We start from the raw sequence: 26,748 nt of genomic DNA, 5'->3' as shown, positions 1-26,748 counted from the left end.
GCAGCTACCCTACCACTGGTTGAGTGATCTCAACTTGAGATAATTTCTCACTTACTGAAGGATGCCGGGAGTCTAACGACCTTGAGATCCTAACACCTCTGACTGTTGTGCTTCCATATCACCATGCTTCGGCAACGAGTCGTTTTCGAGGCCCAGCTCGTAGATGATGTTTTGACCTGGAATTTCCCTGGCTTCTCATGTGCGGTGCAGTAAAAGCACCTACCTTTTGGGTGTGCTGATGCTATAATGATGTTTAGAATTGGGAATGTGGAGCACACCTTCAGGTCATGCTCTGAGGCAGCACCTGCATTGATGGTTCTCCACCAAAAGGAAACAGCTTGTGATGGGAAAACACATTCCTATTTTTCCACTGGTTAACAAATCGAGTGCCTCTGAGAAATATGTTTGAAATATTCTAATGAAACACTCGATTTATCATCGCCATTTCATTGCTTCTATATTTGGAGCTTTCCACGTCTACCACAACAACCCTGTAGCTGTTGTATATATTTAATAAGATATGTATTGGTGGTGAAATACCTGGTTATGTTATATTAATCAGAATGGTTTAAATTGGGATATAACTGCTGCCTATCATTTTGATAGATCATCTACTTTTATTCATCATTCTTCCTCAAAGGTGTCCATAATATACACTCTTTTTACCTGTGACATGTCACAGGTCTACAAGAGCTTCATGTTGCTGTTGTTGTTGGTGTTGTTGGGGTTCTTGTTGGGAGTCAATTTTTGATATGTGCACCCATTGGTTGGACAGCTGCCAGACCACACCCACATCTGTCGCTTGACTCCACCCAACATAGTGCCGAGATGAAATGATATGGCCGTTATCTTGTTTCCTGGTGGGCCTAGCACATTAGGCCAACATTGGCCTCTGATGATTAGACACTGTTTGGCTTTGTGAGGATAGATTTCCATTCGCTTTGTTTGGGTCTCCTGTTAAATTATTAGTAATGGCGAATGAAAATCTCCGTGCGCGCCTCCCTAAAAATTGTGTTTCATACTTTTTGAACGGCTCCATATGTGCGTTTCCGAATTGGCCTGTTCCTGGATTTTTAAAGCCAATTCCAGCGTGCCTAATGCCAAATTACCGTACCTCGATTGAACACATACAGGTTTTTATGAACAAAAGTTTTATTCCCACAGTGAGAGCGGGAGGAGAGAAACTTGTTAACTGAATACACATCTGACGTTCTTGACACCTGAACCTAGATCTCCTGTAATCTATGTACCCCACAGAGGATAATAACATGACCCTTTCTGCCGCTCCTGTTCGGAGTGGGTGCATTGTTGCTTGAAACCAGACCCAGCTGTCCGTCACACTTGTAATTGATATTGAACCAAACCATGAAGATTGAAAACCCTCGGAGATTAATTGTATAATACCTTCAACAGCAAAGATGAGCGAGTTGAGTGGACAGAGGACGCGAAAAAATATCTATTTTGTGCCGCAGGTTGTGACCACAGTGCGGTCATTCTTGTTACCCTATTGGACGAGTCCAATTTTCAGAAAATCACACCTCGAGGAATTTTTGAGTAAAAGTTGGCAAACACGTTAATACAAAGGTTTTGGGTGTGCTGAATCCATTTCTGCTATTTGCCAAGCTCATCTCTTTAGCGGTCACTCCCAGCAGGCCAAATCCAAGATGGCCACCGTGGATTAAAAGAACATGTTTTCACAAATTGCTTCAACCAGAAGGCACTGTGATGGTTTCAGTTCGAAATGGAATGCATATAATCACTATTCGAATAAAATAATAATTTTTTTTCATTTCTCTTCTTTAGGTACGAATAAAACATTGTAAAAAGTGAAAATCCAAGATGGCAACCATCAATGTTTTTATTATCCACATATTTGCCTCCAGGGACCATAGAATTGACAGTTGAAAAACTTGTCGCCATGTTTGTAGGCTAACTACATATTCCTGACAAAGTGTTAAAAACAAGATCAGAATGTCTCATTGTTATTTTGAATCGCTAACTAAAAGTCAACATGCAGTTCCTTAATCATTGCTGCAGGTGTCATTGGTTGCTCTGCATTTGCACGCTGCTGTACAACTGTACAACGCAGTTGAGCTTCCTTGCACTTGTAACTTGCACTCGTGCACCTTGATTCTGGGACTGGTGTTCGGGACATCAGGATGGGCGCCAGTGATGTGCAGTATATTCTCCGTCCCATGGTCTCAGGGGGAGGAAGTTTGGGGTACTGCTTGTTTGCTTGTCACCACACTGCTGCTTGATAATGTGCCCGTTTGGTGTGGAAGGACAGGGCATTGCTTGTGGGTGGGGGGGGGGGGGGGCTTTCTGGTGCATGTGACTTAACAAACATGATAGAGCATGTATCATGCATTATTCGCAGTGTTGGTATTTGGAACATTGTAGACTTTACAGATGAACAGTTCTGCATTCTGGGCTGTGGCGTCATCTAGTTAACCTTGGCCTAGACATTCAAACAAGTGATAGTATCCCTGGAGACTCTCCAGCAGGACTTTTTACCATGTCTGGATATATGTATGAAGTGGTGTCATTACCAGCGATAGCATGGAAGGCTGGAAATGCTTCCAACACAGTTTCATCTAAATGAATTTGCTCCACAATAGTGTGTAAAGGGATGTACTTCCTCTTCTTAGCTGTTCCTGCTTTAAGCCAAACTTTGGAACTGGCAATCTTGTGGAAATGCACCAGGAGCAGTATTAGGACATCAGTATCCAGTGCAGCTATCCCGATGCATGTGGCTATACTCTCTACACAGTGGAGGACGACTATCGTGTCAGCCTCCTCGTGGTGAACTTGTAGTTTATAGGTTCTGCATTATTCCAATCCAATTGACCTCTCATTGTACCGGTCGATTATTACATCGATTCGTCTGGACTGTGAACCTCATTGAAGAACCGCTCCAACAAACACGTTGTGAGGTCTCCAATCGTGGCTGCTTTCTGTAGTTTGCCAATAGCGAACACCAGTACCTGACCATCGATGATCAGTGATGCTTCTCCACCGATATGCGTGCCATCAAGACCAGCGGACAAACGATTCCTACGGTAAGTACGTGAGACAAGTTTGTTTTCAATCCTGAGCGAAGGTTACCATTGGTCTCTGCTGTAGCTTGTGGAACTGGCAAGAGTTCATGTGACAATATACCTGACAGATCAATGTTACGTCCAACTTCATAAGCAGTAATGAGGCGTTGAAGGAGGATTTTTATGTCTGCTTTGATAGACCTCACAACACCACGATGGGAATCCTTCTGTTTGAATTCAAACAAGGAAGAAAATGGCTTGTTTTTTGGCAGTGGATCTGTGAACTTGACCTTTCTCTCCCCACAAGGCATGAGTCTCTCCCCAATGAATGTGTTAAGCTGTTCCTGGCCTTTTGTCTGTGCACCAAACCAATCATCTTACATTTCCTTCGTGGCAAGATCTTTCATTGCAATCTTCTGCAAGTCTTCAGGTACCTCATCTGAGAACAGGTTGAAAGACTTCAAAGCTGTTAGAAGACTGTCTTCATCTTGATCGTCTTGGTTTTTGCCTTCCTTTGAACACCAGAATTTGAAGTTGACATTTTCATTTGATGTACAAAGGTTTCCATGAATCGTCACCGTGTGATTTGTCTTCAATCTCAAGTTTTGCTTCTCGTTCTCCATATGGCTGAGCAACATTGTCATCAGGATTCTCCACATGGCCTATAGGCTCAGCTTGTGTGCTCTTATTTCTCTGGCATAGGATTTTCCTCTGATCACCTGTTCTCCTGTACCAGGCCCAAATGTTTTGCTTTCAAGCCAAGCCTCCAGTAGTCCTGATGACTGGAGATGTTTGCCGATTATCTTTAGAAAGTTTAGGGATATGTGCAGACCACCCATTCTGATGACCAAGAAATCCTGATATTCTTATTTTGCCCACTTGAGCTCCATGAGCTTGCAGTAGAGGGCCTCATCAACTGTAAGCACAACGTGGTGTTGACAAAGTGCTGTTGCCGTGTGCTTGTGTCTCTCAATGACTGTATTCAGCATGCCCAATTCGTGGGCTGGTGCTCGGATTGTTGGCATATAGCCAATCCTTGTCACCTCAGGATTTATCCGACTGTTGGTTTGGTTGAAATGTGTCCATCTTTTCTTAACGCTGTTGTTGTCCTGACATTTGATTTTAAATGCCATGTCTTGAGCAAAGGCTTCAACTGCTGATGGATTTCTATCTGTTGATTAGCTCCGCCACCAAAGGTGGATGGAGGTTATGTTTTCACCCCTCTCTGTCTGTCCGTTTGTCTGTCTGTCTGTCCGTTTGTGAACAGAATATCTCAAAAAGTTGTAGATGGATTCGGACGAAATTTGGCGGAGATGTCGCGTATGCCACAAGGATGAAATGATTAGATTTTGGTGAAGATCCGTATTCGGATCCGGCTACTATAATTTTTTAAGTGATTCTTCACCATTCGGAGATAGGGCCAAAAACGATACATAGCAGGATATCTCAAAAAGTTGTGGACGGATTTGGACGAAACCTGGTGGACCGGTTGTGTGTGTGACAAGGACGATTCGATTCGATTTTGGTTAAGATCTAAATATAGATTCGGATATGAGAATTATTTAATTTTTGAATTGATTCTTCACCATTGGGAGATAGGACCAAAAACGATACATAGCAGGATATTTGACAAAGTTATGGATGGATTTGGACGAAACTTGTTGGACAGTTTATGTGTGTGACAAGGAAGAACTGATTCAATTTTGGTGAAGATCCAGATCTGGATCCAGCTAGTAGAATTTGTTAAGTGATTCTTCACTATTGAGTGATATGGCAAAAAAATGATATAATGTATAGCAGGATATCTCAAAAAGTTGTGGACGGATTTGGACGAAACATGGTGGAGAGGTTGTGTGTGTGAAAACGACTAAACATTTCGGTTTTGGTGAAGATCTGAATGTGGATTCGGCTACAATAATTATTTAATTTTTAAGTGATTCTTCACCATTGAGAGATCGGGTGAAAAGCGATATAGCATAACATGATATTTTAAAAAGTTATGGACGAATTATGAATAAACTTGATGGATGAGTTTGTTCGGTGACAAGAACAAGCCGATTAGATTTTGGTTCAGGTGCGAATCCAGATAGGCCTATCAGTGGGATACAAAACGTAAACTGTTCACCAGGCGGAGGTATGCTCTCCACCGAGTGCCGTTCTAGTTCATGTCTGTAGTTGATGTAGGTTCTATTTTTCCTGTTGTCACTGCAGCTGGTAAAAATTGTTCCATGACTTCAGGGGCATGGATGCTTGCTTTTGTTGAAGGTTGGTGATTCTTTGGTCCCATACTTGCTTCAGGACCTCCTTGCCAACCGGATACCTGGGTGGCATGGAAGTTGTTTTTCCCCATTGAAACTGGTGTCGTTGATATCATTGTTGTCACATGTAAATTGCACAAACCTGTTGCACACAAAGTTGGGTGGAATCACTGCTCCTGGTGCTGGATCCATTGCCTGTAGGCTGTTCTCTGCCAATGATGTGTCAACCTGCAATAGGTTTGTGCCAATGATGTGATTGGTGTCTGTTCTGATTGTTCTGCCCTGGGGTGTCTTCTCTTTCTTCTGGGTCAGCTTCTAAAAGGCTTTGGCCACCAATCATCAGCCGAAGAAACAAGAACAGACTGTCTGGAACACAGGATATCGTTTCATCTTTGTTGATACTGAATCCTTTGTACACACGTTGTGCCAAGATATCTGCCCTCAGCTTCAATGCTAGGTATACCATTTCCATAAATCATCAAGGGCTTCATATTTGGGCATCATCGAAGGTTATTGGTCCTCAGATAGTGTGGTGGAGAGAGGCATGGGTTCCAAACTCAACTGGTACTACTAATGTCTGTCGCTCTTGCAGAGTGATGAATTCATATACATTGCAGCTTTTCTTTGAAGCTATATCTTCTACTGACATGGGATGGAGGTATTTCTATGTTGGCTTTATCAGCTCGAGAACATGAGCCTCGATTGCTACTTCTTTTGGCTCATCAATAAGCCATTCTATCGCCACATCTGTAGTTGTTGAATTATCTTTGGTTTTAGAAGTGTTCCTAAGAGGTTTCATATAGCGCGAGGTATGATGTTTACACTCAACGGCCATGAGAGGATTTACACCTGCAAAACATACCAAGATAACTTGGTCATATTTTGCGGCTTCCATAACCCTGTCACTCATTTTCGTCATAACGACAGAGGATAGATTACTCTTAGCAGGTGTTTTCTGGCAAAACATGCAAGCACCCACTGCCACTATTGAACTATATTGAACATCCTGGCAGCCACTATTGAACTTTGAAGTGAAGCATCCTGTTCCTTATCACTCAGCGTATCTTCCTGTGGAGTACTTGTAGCCTTGATATTGGTGCTTGCTCATAAAAAAAAATGCATAGCAGGATCGATGCCATACCACTTGTTGCCTATCATCAACATTGGAGATTGCTGGGCCCCATTCAATTCCGACTCGGTTTTGAGAAGCTCTAGGTTTGGCTCAAACGTGTGTAGCTTCTTTTAGTGTAAAGAGTCCTTGTTCACTGCCTTCAAATATTTTATCTTTCTTTATGTCTTGACAGATAATGCAATATTCAAATTCAGTGGATCTTTCTCTCTTGGGGCTTCCATGATCATATGACGTTGCAGGATCAGGTGTTGCGGCGCAGAGGCGGCAGGCGTTGTCTTCATTCTTCATTGTTGGCTTCATCCTGAAGAATACATAGAAAAAGACTACTCAATTGTCTGGTAACACTTTCAATGATTGTCATTACTCATACGTAGGTTCAGTTCTTGAGTTCATGTCAACAACATATAAGCATATATGCAGATCTGTCAGAAAAATATTCACCAACATTCGTTAAGAAAAAACCTTTACTATTTCTATGGAGTCGTGTATTTATTTCTTAGGCAGGACCAGACGAAAACCTCATGATTTCACAAACTGTCGTCTAATATATGCAACATGTACAGAAAACAATTATTTATCTGAGCTCACAAAAGGATTTGTTGACCTCAACAACCTTTGAATCGACACCAAGAACATCTTTCTATATCTCCTGGGAGCAAAGAGGTTGATAATAGAAAATTTACGGTGGCCATCTTGGATTTTCCCTTTTACAATGTTGTATTCATACATAAAGAAGAAAAACATAAAATACACTTTTTTTTTTTCGAATAAGTAGTGATTATATGCCTTACATGCCGAACTAAAACCATCGCAGTGACTTCTAGTTCAAGACGCAGTTCATGAAAACATGTTTTTTTTAATCTGCAGTGGCCATCTTGGATTTGGCATGCTCGGAGTGTCACCTTAAGAGATACAGTTTGACAAACAGCAGAAATGGATTCAGCACACCTAGAATCTTTAGAATAACATATTTGTCAAGTTTTACTCAAAAATGCCTGAAGCTTTTTATACAACCACAATTTCAGGGTTTTTTTTATTTGTCTCTTTGGTCATGTTCATATTTAAGGAGTCATGAAACTAAAACATATGACATTCCATCTGAGTGGAGCTTGGCCTCAGGCAGAACTGATGCCTAGAATCTGATGCCTGGTTGATTTATTCTGAAACCCAAAGCAAAACTGTTATTGTTGCTTATAGTTTCTTTACTTTACTTACTTATGGTGCAAGGTCATTGCCTCAGAACAAAATAAAACTGGAATGGCACTCGTAGAGCACATACCTCCGCCAGACTGAACAGTTGACATTTTGTGTCCCATTGATAAGCCGGCTCTGCATCCATACTTTAAAACAAATCGAATCGGCTTGTTCTTGTCACCTACTCGACTCATCCACCAAGTTCCGTTCAAATCTGTCCGCTTTCTGTAATGTTGGCATCTTCTGGCAGGAGTCTGAATCCCAGGGTCTGCTTCTCTTCCACCACAGGGTTTGTGGTATCACCTCACTTCTGGCTTTGCAATAATTTCAGCATCCCCTCCAACCCCCTCAAAGCCCACCCACCACTCAGAGAGTCGCATTCGTTCTTCTAGAAAACCACACCTTGTTTCCCTCCCCGAGTATTGACGGGATGCTCACCTCCATATCTTCCATCTGTCGATGCTCTCATCGAGATGCCAACTCCTTTGTTGCATCGAGCTGTCCATTGGCATCTCTTATTTTCTCCAATAACCACGCCCAATATTCTCGACTCTCAGTGACCCCTTCTCCAATTGTTTTCATAATCTTCTTCTCCCTTCCCATCCTTGCCACTCAACTCCTCTTCGTCATCGTGTCCCTGTCCCTATGTTTGTATTTTGCCTTCTGTTCCTCGGTAACGCTGCTTCTCTCTGTCGTTTCGCTTCTCCAGGTGCCTAGAGATGTCTTTGAAAAATATAACAGAGTAAAACTAAACACAAAAGAAAGCAAAGTTAAATTTTGTTAAACAGTACTTTAGCAGACATAAGAAAATGTACAGAATAAAACTATGAGCAAAACAAAATCTAACTAGAATGGCATTCGGTAGAGCACATACCTACCTCAGTCTGCACAGTTTACGTTTTGTATCCCACTCATAGGCCAGATGTACCACCGCACTTCAACCAAAATCGAATCGGCTTGTTCTTGTCGCCTACGCAACTCATCCAGCAAGTTTTGCCTGAATCCTTCCGCAACTTTTTTGAGATATCTTGCTCACAAATAGACAGACAGGAGTGAAAACATAACCTCCATCCACCTTCAGCAGCCAAGGTAATAAATGAACAAACATGAAAGTGGAGAGAGAGGAGAAGAGGGAATAAACCAAGCGTATTCTCGGCTATAAGGAAGAATTGGGTTAGGTTGGGTTAATCGGGGTCGTAACGATCAGGGTAGGGATGGGGATGACATAAGGTAACAGCCTCGGGAAGGTCATTTCACAAACGTGAGAAAAATGTAACAAAAGAGTGGAGGTGTACAATGAGCCTGGACTTTGTGTATTTCACCAGGATGGGGTTATTGGAAGAACGCACGCGTCCCAGAAGAGCTGAGGAGCCACAGGGCTAAAAGAGCAGAGGAAGCAAGACGAGGAGAGACGGTAAAAAACAGATTTGCCATGACCCTGTCTGTGATATGAGAGCAGCAGACCTTGTGTTTCGGCCTCATTACAGGAGATGCCAATAATGTTGAGTGCTTTGGAATCTATAGATTCCAGGAGAGACGGATGTGATGCTGGGGCACCAGAAAATATAGCATGACATTTCTCTGCTGTGCTACAAAGGCCTTGTAGGCTGTGAATGAATGAATGAATGAATGATCGTTTTAAGGCCATTTTCCCCGCTACAGTGGGGGTTAGCCTTGCGCGCCCCATGACAATCATGGTTCCCTGTTTGAGGCAATGTTTTTATGGCCGGATCCTTGTAGGCTGTGAGTGGTTCTTATTTAGCACAGAATGATGATGGATGCCAGCTTTGCAATATGATCAGACAATGAGAGGTCATTGTTGATGATGATCCCGAGAAGTTCAAGAGATTGAACCATTTCCAGAGGCGGACTGTGGAAATATGCAAATTCATTTGATGATAATCCCGAAACCCTATGGTGAGATTGTGAGATTTTCCTAGATTGAAAGATGTGGTTCATTTCTCAAACCACCATTTAATTAATCCTAGATTGGCGGAGAGTGATGCAGCTGCTATCTGCTTGTCAATGGAATGGGGGTACTATTTACCGTATGCGACACCAGGTGGAGTCATCATATGAATTAAAGAGTGGGTGATCCAGAGCATCAGAGATGTGGTTTATTTCTATGAGAATGAGGACTAGGCCCAATATACTGCTTTGATGCACTTCAGCCTCCACTGGAGGGAGAGGAGAAGGTTCTATTGATAGCAATGCATTGACTCCACAACTGAAGGAAGTCAAAAGCCAGGTGTGATGGTGGCCTTGTATGCCACATGCAGTATGCTTGACAAGCAGAGCAGGATAAACTAGGTTATGTGGAATGTCCAGGACATGAATGATAAAAGTCCTGATCTATTGTTTGAGATTTAGGATCTCCGACCATTGCTGAAATAGGAGCAGCAGCGGGTCCATTGTTGAGTGACTGGGCCGAAATCCAAACTGATGGTTTGAGAACAAGCTTTTTGGAAAAAGAAAAGACTTGGCATCGGCAGCAATGATGGATTTCATGACTTTGCTTCTCTGATTCGATCTGAAGTAAGCCTACTGGCCTGTAGTTGAGAGAATCTGTTATTGCATCCTTCCTGTGAATGGGAATGATGTTGGCAGACTTCCAGGTAGATGGAGGTCAGGTTAAAAGTGTAGACAAAGGAGAAGCAAGAGCAGCAAAGTACGATTGGAGAAGATGGGCACTCAGGACATCAGGGCCTGTCACTGATTAAGAGTCATCGCTGGGCAGAACTTTACCTACCTTCTCGAGTGGGAAAGACAGAGTCGATAAAGCAGTGAGTAAATTTGGAGGCAAACACTGAGTTGAGACAATCTGCCTTTTCATGTAAATATATTATTATTATTATTATTACTACTACTACTACTACTACTACTACTACTACTACTACTACTACTACTACTACTACTACTACTACTACTACTACTACTACTGCTACTGCTACTGCTGCTGCTGCTGCTGCTGCTGCTGCTGCTGCTGCTGCTGCTGTCGTGATGCTGTCGTGATGCTGTCGTGATGCTGTCGTGATGCTGTCGTGATGCTGTCGTGATGCTGTCGTGATGCTGTCGTGATGTCTGGACGTGGTAAAGGGGGAAAGGGTCTCGGTAAAGGAGGTGCTAAACGTCATCGCAAAGTGCTGCGTGATAACATCCAGGGAATTACCAAGCCTGCTATTCGGCGCCTTGCTCGTCGTGGTGGGGTAAAGCGCATCTCGGGTCTCATCTACGAGGAAACCCGTGGAGTTCTCAAGGTGTTCCTGGAAAATGTTATCCGCGATGCTGTCACCTACACGGAGCACGCCAAGCGAAAGACCGTCACTGCCATGGATGTGGTGTACGCTTTGAAGCGCCAGGGCCGCACACTCTACGGTTTCGGTGGTTAAACATTTTGGGAGTGGTGTTCATCAACACAACTACTACTACTACTACTACTACTACTACTACTACTACTACTACGACTACTGCTACTACTACTACTACTACTTCTTCTTCTACCAATCTATTCCCACCTTCTTGTGGGGTTGGCAAGGAAAGACGTTTGGCCCATGTCTTTCACACATTGGGTGGTCATGCTTCATGTTCGACTGGAGCTGATTTGGCGAGGAATTTGTCATTTGTTCAAGGTCACGGCGATAACTCACCTTCTCTTCACAAATGACACCATTGGATCTTTACCGTCCACCAACTTATGCTCGCAGATGGGACACCCAGCTTATTGAGCATCCTAGGGATGGCACACTTTGTGATTCAATACCATGCGGTTGAAACCAAAGCATTCAGAATCATTGGAATCACCCGCGATGAAGCTGATTCTGAGGGCCTTTCTCTCTCTCTCACCGAGGGCAGGTTGGTGGTCTTTCCGTCTTCTACCGACTCCTCTCTGGCCTTGCCCCCCCCAGCCCTCTCTGGGCTCTGTCCCCCAAATATTCCTACAGGTCGCACAAGATCTGCCTGCAACCTTCTTATGGTTAAACTGCCAAAATCAAGACTTTCTGCTCACCTTCACTCCTTCATTCCTCTTTTCTCCCGCCTCTGGAACAAACTCCCTCACTCTCTTCAATCCCACTCCACCCTCCAGGTCTTTAAAATAGCTGTTCACTACCATCTCTTGTCTTCCCCCATCCAAAACCTTGATCTTTTCTACCCCCGTTAATTCACCCCAGATCCTTATCCAGATCCAGATCCAGTTAATTCACCCCAGCTTCCCTCTCTCTCCCCATCTTATCTCCCGCTCCCTTTATCTTATGTTGTATGTGTCACTTTGTCTTTTTGTGATTAATGTTAGCTCTTACACGAGCCTCGATCTTTTATACAAATAAAAAGGGAAAAATCTGATTTTTTTGGTTAAGGATTTAAATTCAACCAATTTTGGCTGGAATACCACTTCTCTGACACACACACACGCCCTTCGGGGTGAGACTACTTACCGCTTGCACCAAACTCTTCATTAATTTTACTCTCTATATATTTTGAACAATGTAGATTGGAGAAGACATACCTGCAGTTTAGCAGTACTTTGTCAAACCGAGAATTTGACAAATTGTACGAAATCTCATCCCAAGCGTGCCTGCACACAGAGGAGGAAGGTAATTGCTTTAGTCTGTCTGCCTGGCTGGCAGTCAAACAAAATTTTGAAAATCATTCCAAACAGGAAACTTACTGTTATAAGGGACGTCATAACAGACACAAACGACAGGCACGAATAACTAATGCAATGTGTTAAATAACGTGCTGTGAAAGACTGCATCAACAGCGGTAAGCTTCCAGAAAAAGTTTTTTTTTCCTAGAGCTTATAAAGTTTTTATTTTATTTCAATTTAATTAATATACTTGAACACTGTAGAACACAAATCACCTTGTTGGCACTACCAAAAACATCTAGTTTAGCAGTACCTGCACAAAATATTACGCTATCTCGACCAATCAAATTTTCCTCTCATGCTCTCAACGTTGGAGAATATCGATTCAGGCAAAACCACGCTCTTAGGGAATATAGATTGTGCTCAGAAACGCAAAGCAACAGTTGAAAAGACCCCGCCCATGTCCTTTTTCGCAATAGTGCACCGTGTGCAGGGTAAGGTGTTCTATGAACTCTCGAGTTCGAAATGAAATTTTGTGCCATATTCTTCTTCCTATTTCTGATATCTCAAATTAAGGACAAATATTGTCAATTTAACTAGAGGGGCACTCAGTAGAGAGCATACCTCTGCCACGCTGAACAGTTTATGTTTTGTATCTGACTGATAGGCTGGATCTGGATTCGGACCTGAACCAAAATCGAATTGACTTCTTCTTGTTGCATAACCAACTCATCCAGCTAGTTTTGTCATAAGTCATCCGCAACTTTTTGAAATATAATGTTTTATATCAATTTTGGGCACATCTCTCAATGGTGAAAAATCACTTGAAATTTTGAAAATTCTCGTAGCCACATCCGTATTCGCATCTTCACCAAAATCGAAGTAATTCGTCCTTGTCAGACACCTAACCTGTCCACCAAGTTTCGTCCAAATCTGTCCACAACATTTTGAGATATGCAAATCAAATTTGAGATATGCAAATTTGAGATATCCATGAGGAGAGCTCGGCGGGTGAAGTACCAACCGAGAATGAATGTGTGGAGGTTGAAAGAGGTGACAGCAAGGGAGGAATTAAAAGAGAGGCTGAGTAGGGTAGAGGATGGTGTGGTTGAGCTTGAAAGTGGTTGGATGTCAATGAAAGATAGTCTGTTGGGAGCCGTTGGTGAGGTATGTGGATGGACAAAAGGACCACCGAGGCACTCGGAAACATGGTGGTGGGATGATGAAGTTGGAAAGAGGATTGACGAGAAGAGGAAGAAGTTCAAGGAGTGGCAGAAGGCGAAGGGTACGGGAGCAGAAACAGCAGAGCATGAAAGTTATAAGGCAGCCAGGAAGGCTGCAAAGAAAGAGGTAGCAAAGGCGCAAGAGGCGTGTAGGAAAATGTTCGGAGAATGCTTGGATTCGGAAGAGGGTCAGAGAGCGGTATTCAGGATTGCAAAGCAGATAGCGAAAGAGAGGTGTGATGTGATGGGGGTGAGTTGCTTGAAGGATGAAGTGGGACAAATCGTTGTGGACCCAGATGGAATTAAAGGAAGATGGATGAGATATATGGAAATACTGCTGAATGCAGAGAATGAATGGGATGGCAACATAGAGAGTAACCCAGTTTTAGGACCGGCAGAGAAGACAACTGAGAAGGAAGTTGAGGAAGCGATAAAAGCAATGAAGAGTAGAAAAGCTTCGATAAAATTGATTCGATAAAATCAAGACTCTCTGCTCACCTTCATTCCTTCATTCCTCTTTTCTCCCACCTTTGGAACAAACTCCCTCACTCTCTTCAATCCCACTCCTCCCTCCAGGTCTTTAAAACGGCTGTTCACCACCATCTCTTATCTTCCCCAATCCAAAACCTTGATCTTTTCTACCCGAGCTGATTTCACCCCAAATCCACTTTTTTGAGGTGCCGACTTCTTTCCTGGACGTCCTTGGTGTCCTTGCGTTTTATGCCTATCCTGCCTCCCCTCAGGCCCTCTCCCTCCCACACATCTCCTGATGTCCCTGCTCTCAAATGTTGTGTTTGTGTGCTTCCTCCCCTTCTCTCCCCATCTTGTCGACCGCTCCCCTTTTTATATACTTTGTTTGCTTGTTTGTTTGATTTGTTTGTATGATTAATGTTAGCTCGTTCACGAGCCTCGACTCTGTATACAAAGAAGAAAAAAAGAAGGAAAAAAAAGCAGGAGGGCCGACGGAAGTTGTGGGAGATATGTTGAAGGCAGCAGGAAGTTGGGGTGTGAAGAGAATGACAGAGATCTGTAATCTGGTGGTGAAAGAAGGCCGCATTCCAGTGGAATGGGAACTGAGTACCATCGTCCCTCCATACAAGGGGAAAGGTGACCCCCTGGAGTGTGGCTCGTACCGAGCGATAAAGTTATTGGAACATGGAATGAAGGTATTGGAAAGGGTGTTGGAGAGGAGGATAAGGAAGAAGGTGAAGATCGAAGAAATGTAGTTTGGATTTATGCCAGGAAGAGGAACGACAGACGCGCTCTTTATTGTGAGGCAGTTGCATGAGAAGTACATGGAGAAGAGGAAGAAGTTGTTTCTTGGGTTTGTTGGTCTGGAGAAAGCATTCGATAGGGTTCCACGCAAAGTATTGATATGGGCATTGAAGAAGTTAGAAGTGGAGGAATGGTTGATCAGAGTCGTGATAGCAATGTACAAAAGAGCGCGCACAGCTGTAAGGACGAAGGACGGGAACAGTGGTGAGTTTGAGGTGAAGGTGGGAGTGCATCAGGGGTCGGTACTAAGTCCACTATTTGTAGCTGTGATGGAGGTGCTGGCTCAGACCGTAAAGGAGGGTTTACCGTGGGAGTTGCTGTATGCAGATGATCTGGTGTTGATTGTGGAAAGTATGGATGGACTGAAGGAAAAGATGAACAAGTGGAAGGAATGTATGGAGACAAAAGGTCTGAAGGTGAATATAGGAAAGACGAAGGTGATGGCAAGTGGTAAAGCATGTGGTGAGGTGGAAAGAACTGGAAAGTGGCCATGTGCTGTGTGCAGGAATGGTGTCGGAGTGAACTCCATTCAATGTACAATGTGCGCTGAGTGGGTTCATCAAAAATGTAGTGGTCTGAGAGGGTCATTAACCACTGTGGCAGCTACATTCAAATGTAAGGTGTGCACAGAGGGAGTTGCAGATGGAGGAAATGTTGAGTTGGATCTTGGAGACGGCGTGAAGCTGGAAGGTGTGAAAACATTTTGCTACCTTGGAGACGTGCTGAATGGAGAAGGTGGATCAGACTCGGCAACGGATGCTAGAGTGAGATGTGCATGGAAGAAGTTTCGGGAACTGAGTGGCGTGCTGATGAGGAGGGGAGTGTCGTTGAAGCTGAAGGGAAAGGTGTATGCTGCATGTGTGAGAAGTGTTATGATTTATGGGAGCGAGACATGGGTAATGAACGTAGAGCAGCAACGAAAGCTGGAAAGGGTGGAAATGCGAATGGTTCGATGGATGTGCGGAGTATCGTTGAGAGAGAGGAAGACAAATGATGAATTGCGAAAAATGATGGGAAGAGAGCCTGTGATTGATGCTGTGAAGAGGAACAGGTTTAGATAGTTTGGTCATGTGTTGAGGAAGGATGAAAGTGACTGGTTGAGAAGAGTGATGGAAATGAATGTAGAAGGAAGTAGAAGACGGGGAAGACCAAGAAAGACTTGGCTAAAGATGGTGGAAGAAGAAATGCAGGCAAGGGGGTTAACAAGGAGAGATGCAGAAAATAGGGCAAAATGGAGAAGATTGTCATGGGGACCGCAAGGCTAACCCCCGCTCTAGCAGGGGAAATGGCCTTAAAATGCATGTTGTTGTTGTTGTATTTTGAGATATCCTGCTATGTATCGGTTTTTGTCCTATCACTCAATGGTGAAGAATCACTAAAGCCTCTCAGATCCAGATCTGTATCTTCACCAAAATCGAATCAATTCTTCCTTCTCACATTACCAAACTACTCCACCAAATTTCCGCTGAATCCATCCACAACTTTTTCAGATATCCTGTTCACAAACAAACAAACAGACAGACAGAAAGGGATGAAAACATGACCTTCATCTACCTTCAGTGGCGGAGGTATTTACAAACATTTGCAAAGCCCATTTGTAAAAATAATTCAAACTTCAATTTTTAACAAACAATTGGTTCTACCATTGATAAGCACGAGAAGGAAAGCTCAGCTCTATGGGACACATCTTTGATTTCTCTAGCATAGGTTTGTTCCTCAAAAGTTGATATCTCTTGACTGCAGGCTGCCATTTTATTATAGACATGTTTTAAAAAAAAAATAAAAAAACGGGAGATATTGGATTCGGTCCGTCATGCTATGTCCTAAACTGTTCTTCATAAATTCATCAATCTTGATAGTTATGATCACCACATGGCAAGAAGGTGCGAGAGCAGTATCATTTTGGGCCTGCATGAAGTGGCGGGGTCGAAACGTGAAATACCAAAAAATACGATTATGGGCACATATTTCCAACTTATATATATATATATATATAAATATATAAATATATATATATATATAATATATATATACAGTATATATATATATATATATATATATATACAGTATATATATATATATATATATATATATATATATATATATATATATATATATATATATTGTTACAGATACGACTTTGATGGTATGGTGGGCCGAGCGGGATGGCCGCCGTATCCGTACAAGTTACCCGATTGTGCCCGAATGTTGACTAATCGCGCTACGCTGGCTCAATAGGAAAGAGAAGACACCCGGCTGGGTTATAATGACACAATACGACACCAGGGTTTCGATTCTCAAGTATATTCGTACGGAAAAAGGTTAGATTACAGGGGCTAGAGGTATATTACAGGAAGACAGGCACTTAGACACACTCTTATATTATCCCCGGACAGACGACAGACACACGGGACAAAATGCTGACTCACACGGGGGTTGATGAAAAGGGGAGGCAGGTCGCGATGGCTCAGGTGCACCTGGCTCAGGGACAGAATCACGTACGGTGGTGTCCAGAGATGCGTGAAGGTATCACAGCGCTTGTGGGTCGCGACTTTGGTCTCAAGCTGGGGAGGTCGCTCAGCGCTCGGGAGGGTGGCGTCTTTTCCTTCCAAGCTCGGGGCGCATCTGACGTCACGTCCGGCGCGGGGCCGCGTATATCCGGCGGGGAGTGACACGCCCTCGGCTCGTTAGCGCCGCCCCAGATGGCATCGGCCCATGGCTTCTCATTGGGTGCGGGGGTTACCGGCTCCGCCCTTGACGAGGGGCCGACAGGGAGCCCCTTCGTGGTAACCCCGTGGAGCGCGTGGTCAATGGTGGCTAACCGAGCCGGAAGGAGGACGCCCACTCCCCATGCCGTCACCGCGCCGCCCCCCTCTTTTGTTGTTGTTGTTGTAGTTGGCGCTTCTTCATGGGGAAGAGATGCGGAGAGGTATGGGGAGGTCCTAAACTTCCTAACAGGTGCCATATAATCACATTCTGGTGCAACGAAGAGTCATAATTAATGGAAACAAGTCCTTAACTGACATAGATTAAGAATAACTAGCAAGATGTCCTATAATTGTCTACGTGTGGTGCGGGGGACCTGGGCACGACATTTAATGGGGGGATGAAGGGGAAGATCGGCTCTAATGGGTGTTGTTTACAGACAATGGGACTAGGGAATGGGGTAAGGGAGAGTTGGGGAGTATCGGAGAAAATAGGGGAATATTTACAAGCGGATATGGAGGCCAAATTCCATATTCGCAACATTGCACCCTTCTCTACCCTCGGGGCGTCCCGACCCGATAAATTTTTACCTACTTTAGTGTGGCACGCAATGTAGTTCCCTCTACTATTAACTCTACCCTGAGTGCGACAGTTTTACAGATATTCACAAATGAGTAAATATGTCCCCCTGCGACGTTGCACCCTTCTCCTCACAGAAACACACCCACAGGATAACCGAATCCGGAAAGAATTCTCAAACTAAACATACAGCCGGTAGGGAGCATTATTTACAAGACTACGCTGCTATTTACACTACGATCCAGGACCTGTTTTTGGAGGAACACATGCAGATGTTATGCATAGAGAGAGCGCGCTTGCCAACATCGATACACCAACCCACGAGTGCTCTGTGGCCGACGGCCCTTTAATAACGTGCAGAGCACCCTTTCCCAGCATCAAAAGCACCACCCCACCACCAATCGGTGCAGTCACCATTGTTCATTGGAATAAAAATAAATTCGACAACCCCTAACCCTGCAGGTGTCTCTTGCTCTTCTTGTGGTGCACTTGGTGTTTAACTAAAAGTGGTTCACCTGTATGGCATAGGTGCCACGTTGACCCATAGGTCCATCCCCGGGTGGTGCTTGGCCGCAAACGAACTGCGGTCCATTGTGGGTGGCCACAAACATTGCGGTCCATATGGTGTACCGATCCAGGCAGCGAACAGCGAAAGTGCAGGCCCACAACTGCGTCGCCAGCACCTCTCTCTCCTCTCTCTCTACCCCAAAGCCAGATCCTCGGAGGTGGGAGACAACAGAAGAAACAAGTGAGTAAGGTGGTAAGGGCGCAAAAGTGCACGCAATACAAGATGATGCACACTGGGGGCACATGGGAACCAGGTGAGACAGGTACGTTCCTATCGTACGCCCCCCCCCACCAGGTAACCTACATGGCCCCTCCCTTACCCCTTACTGCATCCACACAACACAACACTACTCATAAACATCTACTTTACAAATCAACAAACATCCCTACTGTCTTCCCCGTTCCTCCCATATACCAAATTCGTCTTCTCTCCCTCCTAACCAATCAAATTTGCCATTTTCAACTCTCATCAAAATTTGCCATCTCCAACTGCACATCAAAATTTGCCATCACCAATTCATCATCAGTCCCTCCTAGGGAGGGAGAGATGGAATCACCCCAATGTCTCATCCACGTCGTGATGCGTCTCACAAATCCACAGCAATTTCATTTCCTGCACAAAACAAAGAAAACACAGGTGTGGAGTCATCATCATCACCACAGGCAAGTGGCTGCGTATGGTGCGACAGGTTCATCAATCCTAACTATCTCCTAAATGACTTTAACAACTTTACACTACCCGGGGTCTCTCTCCGGCCAAACCATTGGCCCTCTTACACTATGGGTTCTAAAAACCAATTCCCATTGGCCAAACTGTGGTGCTCTTCAATTTGGGGTCTCACTCCCCCGATTCATCTCCCGGTGCCCTCGTACAATTTCTGGGCTGCGACGTGTACCTCTCCCAGTGGGTCTACCCACCTGCACACCTCCACCACTGCAGTTGCCTCCGAGCTTACCTGCTCCTTGCCCTAACCTAACTACCTGGGGAAGGCCCTCTGGCACTCTCCCCACTCGGTGCCCTCTCTGGCACTGGGCTACCCGGGTCCATCCTCCGGATCCTCGGGCCCCATCCACAACTCTACCGGCTCCCAGAGCCCACCTGCGGCCTCACCTGGCCGACATCCTCACAGTGGTGGAGTGCTCAACCAACTACACACACTAACAGGCTACACGCCCAGCCATTTCCACAACACTAATGCACCCATCCACAACACCATTCTGCAACCGCACCACAAATGCCAATATCCAACCACAATTTACCTGTACCCTCTACCTAACACTTACACTACCCGCCCCGGGTACTCGTGAAAGGGGGTCCACTCTTCCCCCATCCACACCTTCGCACCATGCACACCACTCCGTACCACTTACTCCAACTCTCTCCACACACCTGTATTTGCACACCTGTGCTCTCACACCTGGTGCCACCTGCACCCTTCTCTCCCCAAGCGCATTCGCGCTGATCCACACACTCACTACTCATACACTGCTCCACACACCTGTTCCATCCTCACACACACGGCATCATCTCAGCTAACTACTCCCTTCTGAAACTTGCGCTTCCCAGTCGTCCCTTTAAACTATTGCGCTCCCTCGTCATTATAATCCACACTAATCTACCTGCGTCCCCACTACAGGTATCAGTCACTAACTAACCTTAACGTCACCTAATGTCATCTTCTCTAGATCCCTACACACAATATCCTAACCCGCCCGGGCTAGTTTTCACTGCCATACACCCCATAAACTATTGCTCCTTTGCCCCCCTAGGCAGGGTGGCAGGGATGCCACTCTTACCACATCGGGGGTCTCTCACTACCAATTTTGCACATCAAATTTCAACAAATCAAAAATTTGCCAATCCTACTCATCATCTGCCAATCACTACTGCCAATCCCTTGCCAATCGTCAAATTTTGTTTTTCTCTAATTTTGGGTCCAAAACACTAACCTCATCACCCAGTCGACTCACTAATACCTCTCGGTGCGCCAATCCCTGTCCAAAGCCCGGCTTCGTAAAGCCAAGCAATGGATGCTGGTTGTTTTGTGCCAGTGGCTGGCTGCATCCTGCCTTCGGTGCAGGGAAGGAGGTTTACCCGGCCCGAGATCCCACGCACCATCTCGGCACGGAGCCATCCAATGCCCCGATCTCGACCTGCCGGCACGTCTCACCAAAAAGTGGTCGCCATGACGACCCTTTCTATTGGGCTGCCAGCTCCGCCTAGTGGAGCCTGGACGCGGCCGTTCAAAGCGAGGCCCGGCACGCACCGAGGGCCCGACTCGGCTATAAGTCGTTCTAAACTCTACCCCGTCTAACGTCGATGCTTCACCTGGACGCTTACACCCCGCAGCCCGTTCCTTGCTCACACATCCAGCCGTGCCCATTCTCCTCGTACCGTTCCTTACACACCCAGGTACACCCATTCCACTCACAGCCTTGGTCACACACCTGACCACCGAACATTTTGGCACACATTCGTTCGTAGCACACCTCACCAAAACACCTCTTCGCGCCCCCTCCTCGGTCACCTCCTCTGTGACAATCACAGGCGTGCCCTCATTCGCACACCCAACCACGTGCCTCACCACCAACTCCAGCGTGCATTCCCACTCACGCTCTACCATTCCAGGTGTGCATCCTTCCATCCCAGGTGTACATCCTCTCTCACCTGTCACAACTAACTCACGCTCCATGTCACTCTCACTACTCTCACCTCCATTCTTGACAGCGCACTCACCCTTACTCTTGACAGCACACTCTTTCCCCATGCACCTGTCCGTTACACACCTTCCTCGCGCACACTCTCCCGTCACACCCTCTGTAACACTCACCACAGGCATGCATTCTTCCTTGCCTTTGACAGCGCACTCTCTCCCCATGCACCTGTCCGTTACACACCTTCCTCGCGCACACTCTCCCGTCACACCCTCTGTAACACTCACCACAGGCATGCATTCTTCCTTGCCTTTGACAGCGCACTCTCTCCCCATGCACCTGTCCGTTACACACCTTCCTCGCGCACACTCTCCCGTCACACCCTCTGTAACACTCACCACAGGCATGCATTCTTCCTTGCCTTTGACAGCGCACTCTCTCCCCATGCACCTGTCCGTTACACACCTTTCTCGCGCACACTCTCCCGTTACACCCTCTGTAACACTCACCACAGGTGGACACTCTTCCTTACTTCTGACAGCGCACTCTTTCCTCATGCACCTGTCCGTCACACACCTTTCTCGCGCACACTCCTGTGCACACTCTCCCGTCACACCCTCTGTAACACTCACCACAGGTGGACACTCTTCCTTACTTCTGACAGCGCACTCTTTCCTCATGCACCTGTCGGTCACACACCTTTCTCGCGCACACTCTCCCGTTACACCCTCTGTAACACTCACCACACCACGCTTCCATGTGCTCCCTCGCACACGCGCTACGACCGACTCACTCTCGCCTGCACACTCACTCCTTGGTACACACTTTTTCCTCACACACCCCAGAGTCGGACTTTCTTGCACACCTCCTCTTTCGCACACCAGACCTGTCGCACACTTCACCAACGGCCTCTCACGAACACCCGGGTCCATCTCGACCCCCAAACTCCTTAAATCCCCTGGCGCATCATACGCACGACCATATTGGTCACCACTTACACCGGGTCCTCTTCCTCTTCGCTTCTCCTCCATCACCTGCGAATCCCTCATCCGGTTAATGAGCACATCATCACGATCCAAACACAGACTTTGGACCAATTCTTTTATCTCCTCTTTTATTTCTTTCTTATCCCCTCTCCGTCGCTTCTTAATTTCGCTCACCCCTTCTTCCACTTCTTCTAATTTTTGCTTCATCTCCTTCATCTCTTCGTGCGCCCCTTTAAGTTCTTCCTCTAACTCCACTTTATTTTTTTCTATGTGCTCCCGCACCTCCCGCTCTTTAACCTCCATTACCTCTACCACCTTGTCCATTTTCCTCGTCAGGTCCTCATGTACCGTCTGGCACTCTTTTTTAATTACCCCTACGTCCTTTTTCATCTCCTTCTGTGTCGATTTTAAACCCTCTATTACCGCTGTGTTCTTCTTTACCTGGTCCCCCAGCTCCTTTTGTCCCACTGTCAGTTGTTCTACTCCCAGCGTCAACTCCTCTATACCACCTTGCAATTTTACAGTCCCCTTTCTCACCTCTTTCTCCATGCGCTCCTTACAGTGCCTCACCTCCTCGCGCACTCCTCCGACCTCCTCACTCACTCCTCTTCTGATCTCCTCTCCCATCACTTGCATCTCCTGCCCAGATGCCACCCTCATCTGCTCCATTTCCTCCCTGTGAGCATCCAGTTTGGTTTCTACCCCCACTCTGACCCCCTCTATCTGCTGCTCCATTTGTTTAACTTCCCTTTCCGCTTGGTCCCTCATGTCCCTCAATTTGCCTTCCATACTGTTTTCTAACCCCTCTAACCCCTTTTGCATCCCTTCCATTTGATTCTCTTGAGCGGCCATTCTGTTTTCTACCCCCGTTAACCCATTTTTCACTTCTTTTATCCCGTTGTCTAACCCCTCAAAATTATTGTCTAACTTCCCAATTTTCTTGTCTAACTCCTCAAAATTATTGTCTAACTTCTCACCGGTACCCCTCGCTTCGTCCCTCATTACCCCCATTTGGTTTCCCATTACCCCCATTTGGCCCTCTAATCGCTCACCCTGAGCCCTCATTCCCACAATTTGGTCTCCCATTCGTTCCATAAGGGCCCTCATTTGCAACATAAAAAGGTTCGGATCCACCAGGGGCGCTACCACGGTCGCGGGCGCGGTGACCAGCGAGGCGCCATTTTGCGCGTCTGCTACCCTCGCTGCTTCGCTCTCCTCACGTCCCTCAATTTGGTCCTGGACCGACCCTGCCTCACTCTCCCCTACCGGACCCCAGCCGTCTTGATCCGCCATAGCGCGACTTTCAAAATTCGGTTTTTATTTTTTTTATTTTCGTAAAACAAATTGAAATTTCGCCGTTATAATTTCGCGCGGGAAACGCGCTCCGAATCGATTTTCCCTCCCAAAATTTGGGCCTAATTAATTTAGTCCCGGGTTCGAATTCCACTCCTCGACACCAATTGTTACAGATACGACTTTGATGGTATGGTGGGCCGAGCGGGATGGCCGCCGTATCCGTACAAGTTACCCGATTGTGCCCGAATGTTGACTAATCGCGCTACGCTGGCTCAATAGGAAAGAGAAGACACCCGGCTGGGTTATAATGACACAATACGACACCAGGGTTTCGATTCTCAAGTATATTCGTACGGAAAAAGGTTAGATTACAGGGGCTAGAGGTATATTACAGGAAGACAGGCACTTAGACACACTCTTATATTATCCCCGGACAGACGACAGACACACGGGACAAAATGCTGACTCACACGGGGGTTGATGAAAAGGGGAGGCAGGTCGCGATGGCTCAGGTGCACCTGGCTCAGGGACAGAATCACGTACGGTGGTGTCCAGAGATGCGTGAAGGTATCACAGCGCTTGTGGGTCGCGACTTTGGTCTCAAGCTGGGGAGGTCGCTCAGCGCTCGGGAGGGTGGCGTCTTTTCCTTCCAAGCTCGGGGCGCATCTGACGTCACGTCCGGCGCGGGGCCGCGTATATCCGGCGGGGAGTGACACGCCCTCGGCTCGTTAGCGCCGCCCCAGATGGCATCGGCCCATGGCTTCTCATTGGGTGCGGGGGTTACCGGCTCCGCCCTTGACGAGGGGCCGACAGGGAGCCCCTTCGTGGTAACCCCGTGGAGCGCGTGGTCAATGGTGGCTAACCGAGCCGGAAGGAGGACGCCCACTCCCCATGCCGTCACCGCGCCGCCCCCCTCTTTTGTTGTTGTTGTTGTAGTTGGCGCTTCTTCATGGGGAAGAGATGCGGAGAGGTATGGGGAGGTCCTAAACTTCCTAACAGGTGCCATATAATCACATTCTGGTGCAACGAAGAGTCATAATTAATGGAAACAAGTCCTTAACTGACATAGATTAAGAATAACTAGCAAGATGTCCTATAATTGTCTACGTGTGGTGCGGGGGACCTGGGCACGACATTTAATGGGGGGATGAAGGGGAAGATCGGCTCTAATGGGTGTTGTTTACAGACAATGGGACTAGGGAATGGGGTAAGGGAGAGTTGGGGAGTATCGGAGAAAATAGGGGAATATTTACAAGCGGATATGGAGGCCAAATTCCATATTCGCAACAATATATATATATATATACAGTATATAAATAAATAAATAAATGTAAATTCTTAATTATTTTTTAAAAATTATTTGATGAAAATTTGTATGGGCAATCAAGATCGTGTGACGCACGAAATATATGACCTTTTTTATTATGGATATTACCTCTGGCCCATGTCCCAGAAGTGGGGAGTTAGGGTCACAGGCATCAATATGAAAAAATAATTAACTCAAAATTTGACATTGGGTCATTCCTGGTGGAACTTTTTGCCATCTTTCAACTTTGCTTTAGGTGGGAAGTGTAGGGATTTGCGATGCGCGCCAACGACTTCGTTCTAGTTATATTTGCCATCATTTAGTGGAGTTATTAACCTGCCTGTCTTCATTATACTTGTGATTCCTTGTGGGTGACAAGGATTCAAGAGTATCAAGGGTATGGTAAAATCTTGTGCTTAAAGCGTAACCATTTTTAAAATATCAACCGACCGCTTTGGAGTGCCACTTTTCCCTGGTTTTCACTGTATACCATTAGGATTTCGTAGTGACAGTGGCCTAAGGCCTTCTGAGGTTGTGAGTAGGGCTGAGTAACCTTTCCTGGGAGAAAGGTTCTCATTTGTTCGTCATTGTGACAGTAGGGATGGAAACATCTGCATTAATGGGAAAATGCATATTTAGCAGCAAATGCATGAGGATGTGTTTTTTTTTCACATGAATTTTCGCCGAGTTATAGTGATGGCCACACTTTTCCACAGTGATTTGTTTTTTTTGGGGGGATTATTCCTTTTATCATACCATTTATTGATTTTGTGGGCACCGAGTTGCTGTATGTTCGCAAAATGTGAAGTGTAAGCAAAATTCGGTTTTTGGTTCACGATTTATCAAGTGACCACTATATTCGTCATGTGTGTCTGTGTGTCCGCAGCATAGCTACCCGATGATATCATCCGATGTTGATGAAACTTGGGTGGGAGGTTGATATGATGATCTGGTTGTGTCCTGCCTAGAGTGGTCGTATTGCCCCCCGTATTGCCCCCCCCCCCCTTCCAGGATAGTGTACCTTCATGAAATCAGGGCCAAGAGAGAGAGAGAGAGAGAGAGAGAGAGAGAGACAGACAGAGACAGAGACAGACAGAGACAGAGACAGAGACAGAGAGAGAGAGAGACAGAGAGAGAGAGAGAGAGAGAGAGAGAGAGAGAGAGACACACACACACACACACAGAGACAGGGACAGAGACAGACATAGAGAGACAGAGAGAGACACACACACACAGAGAGAGAGACAGAGACAGACATAGAGAGAGAGAGAGAGAGACACAGACAGAGAGACAAAGAGAGAGGGAGAGAGACACACACACACACACACACACACACACACACACACACACACACACAGAGAGACAGAGACAGAGAGACAGAGAGAGACACACACACACACACACACACACACACACACACACACACACAGAGACAAAGAGATAGCGAGATAGAGAGACAGAGAGATAGAGAGATAGAGAGATAGAGAGAGAGATAGAGAGATAGAGAGATAGAGAGAGAGAGAGAGAGAGAGAGAGAGAGAGAGAGAGAGAGAGAGAGAGAGAGAGAGAGAGAGAGAGAAATAGAGAGATAGAGAGACAAAGAGACAGAGAGATAGAGAGATAGAGAGATAGAGAGATAGATAGAGAGATAGAGAGATAGAGAGATAGAGAGAGAGAGAGAGAGAGAGAGAGAGAGAGAGAGAGAGAAATAGAGAGATAGAGAGACAAAGAGACAGAGAGATAGAGAGATAGAGAGATAGAGAGATAGAGAGACAGAGAGACAAAGAGATAGAGAGACAGAGAGACAGAGAGATAGAGAGAGAGAGAGAGAGAGAGAGAGAGAGAGAGAGAGAGAGAGAGAGAGAGAGAAATAGAGAGATAGAGAGACAAAGAGACAGAGAGATAGAGAGATAGAGAGATAGAGAGATAGAGAGACAGAGAGACAAAG

General features: G+C 45.8%; 2 protein-coding genes across 2 annotated transcripts in view; one reads left to right on the top strand and one right to left on the bottom strand.

Annotated features, from left to right (window-relative positions):
* MYO5A (myosin VA) overlaps positions 1-18,786 on the bottom strand; it is an 808,830-nt gene extending 790,044 nt beyond the window's left edge. Inside the window, exon 1 of the mRNA XM_078772334.1 lies at positions 18,506-18,786. Within this exon, the coding sequence (XP_078628460.1) occupies positions 18,506-18,601 (96 nt within the window). The 5' untranslated portion in view covers positions 18,602-18,786. The remainder of the gene's footprint in view (positions 1-18,505) is intronic.
* Positions 1-26,748, top strand: part of LOC137420761 (small conductance calcium-activated potassium channel protein 2-like) — a 475,474-nt gene that overhangs the window by 384,337 nt on the left and 64,389 nt on the right. The window lies entirely within an intron of this gene.

This window comes from Myxine glutinosa, chromosome 2, assembly GCF_964187855.1.
Source record: "Myxine glutinosa chromosome 2, kmMyxGlut1.1, whole genome shotgun sequence".
Lineage (NCBI taxonomy): Eukaryota > Metazoa > Chordata > Myxini > Myxiniformes > Myxinidae > Myxine > Myxine glutinosa.
This window is presented reverse-complemented; position numbering and strand designations above follow the sequence as displayed.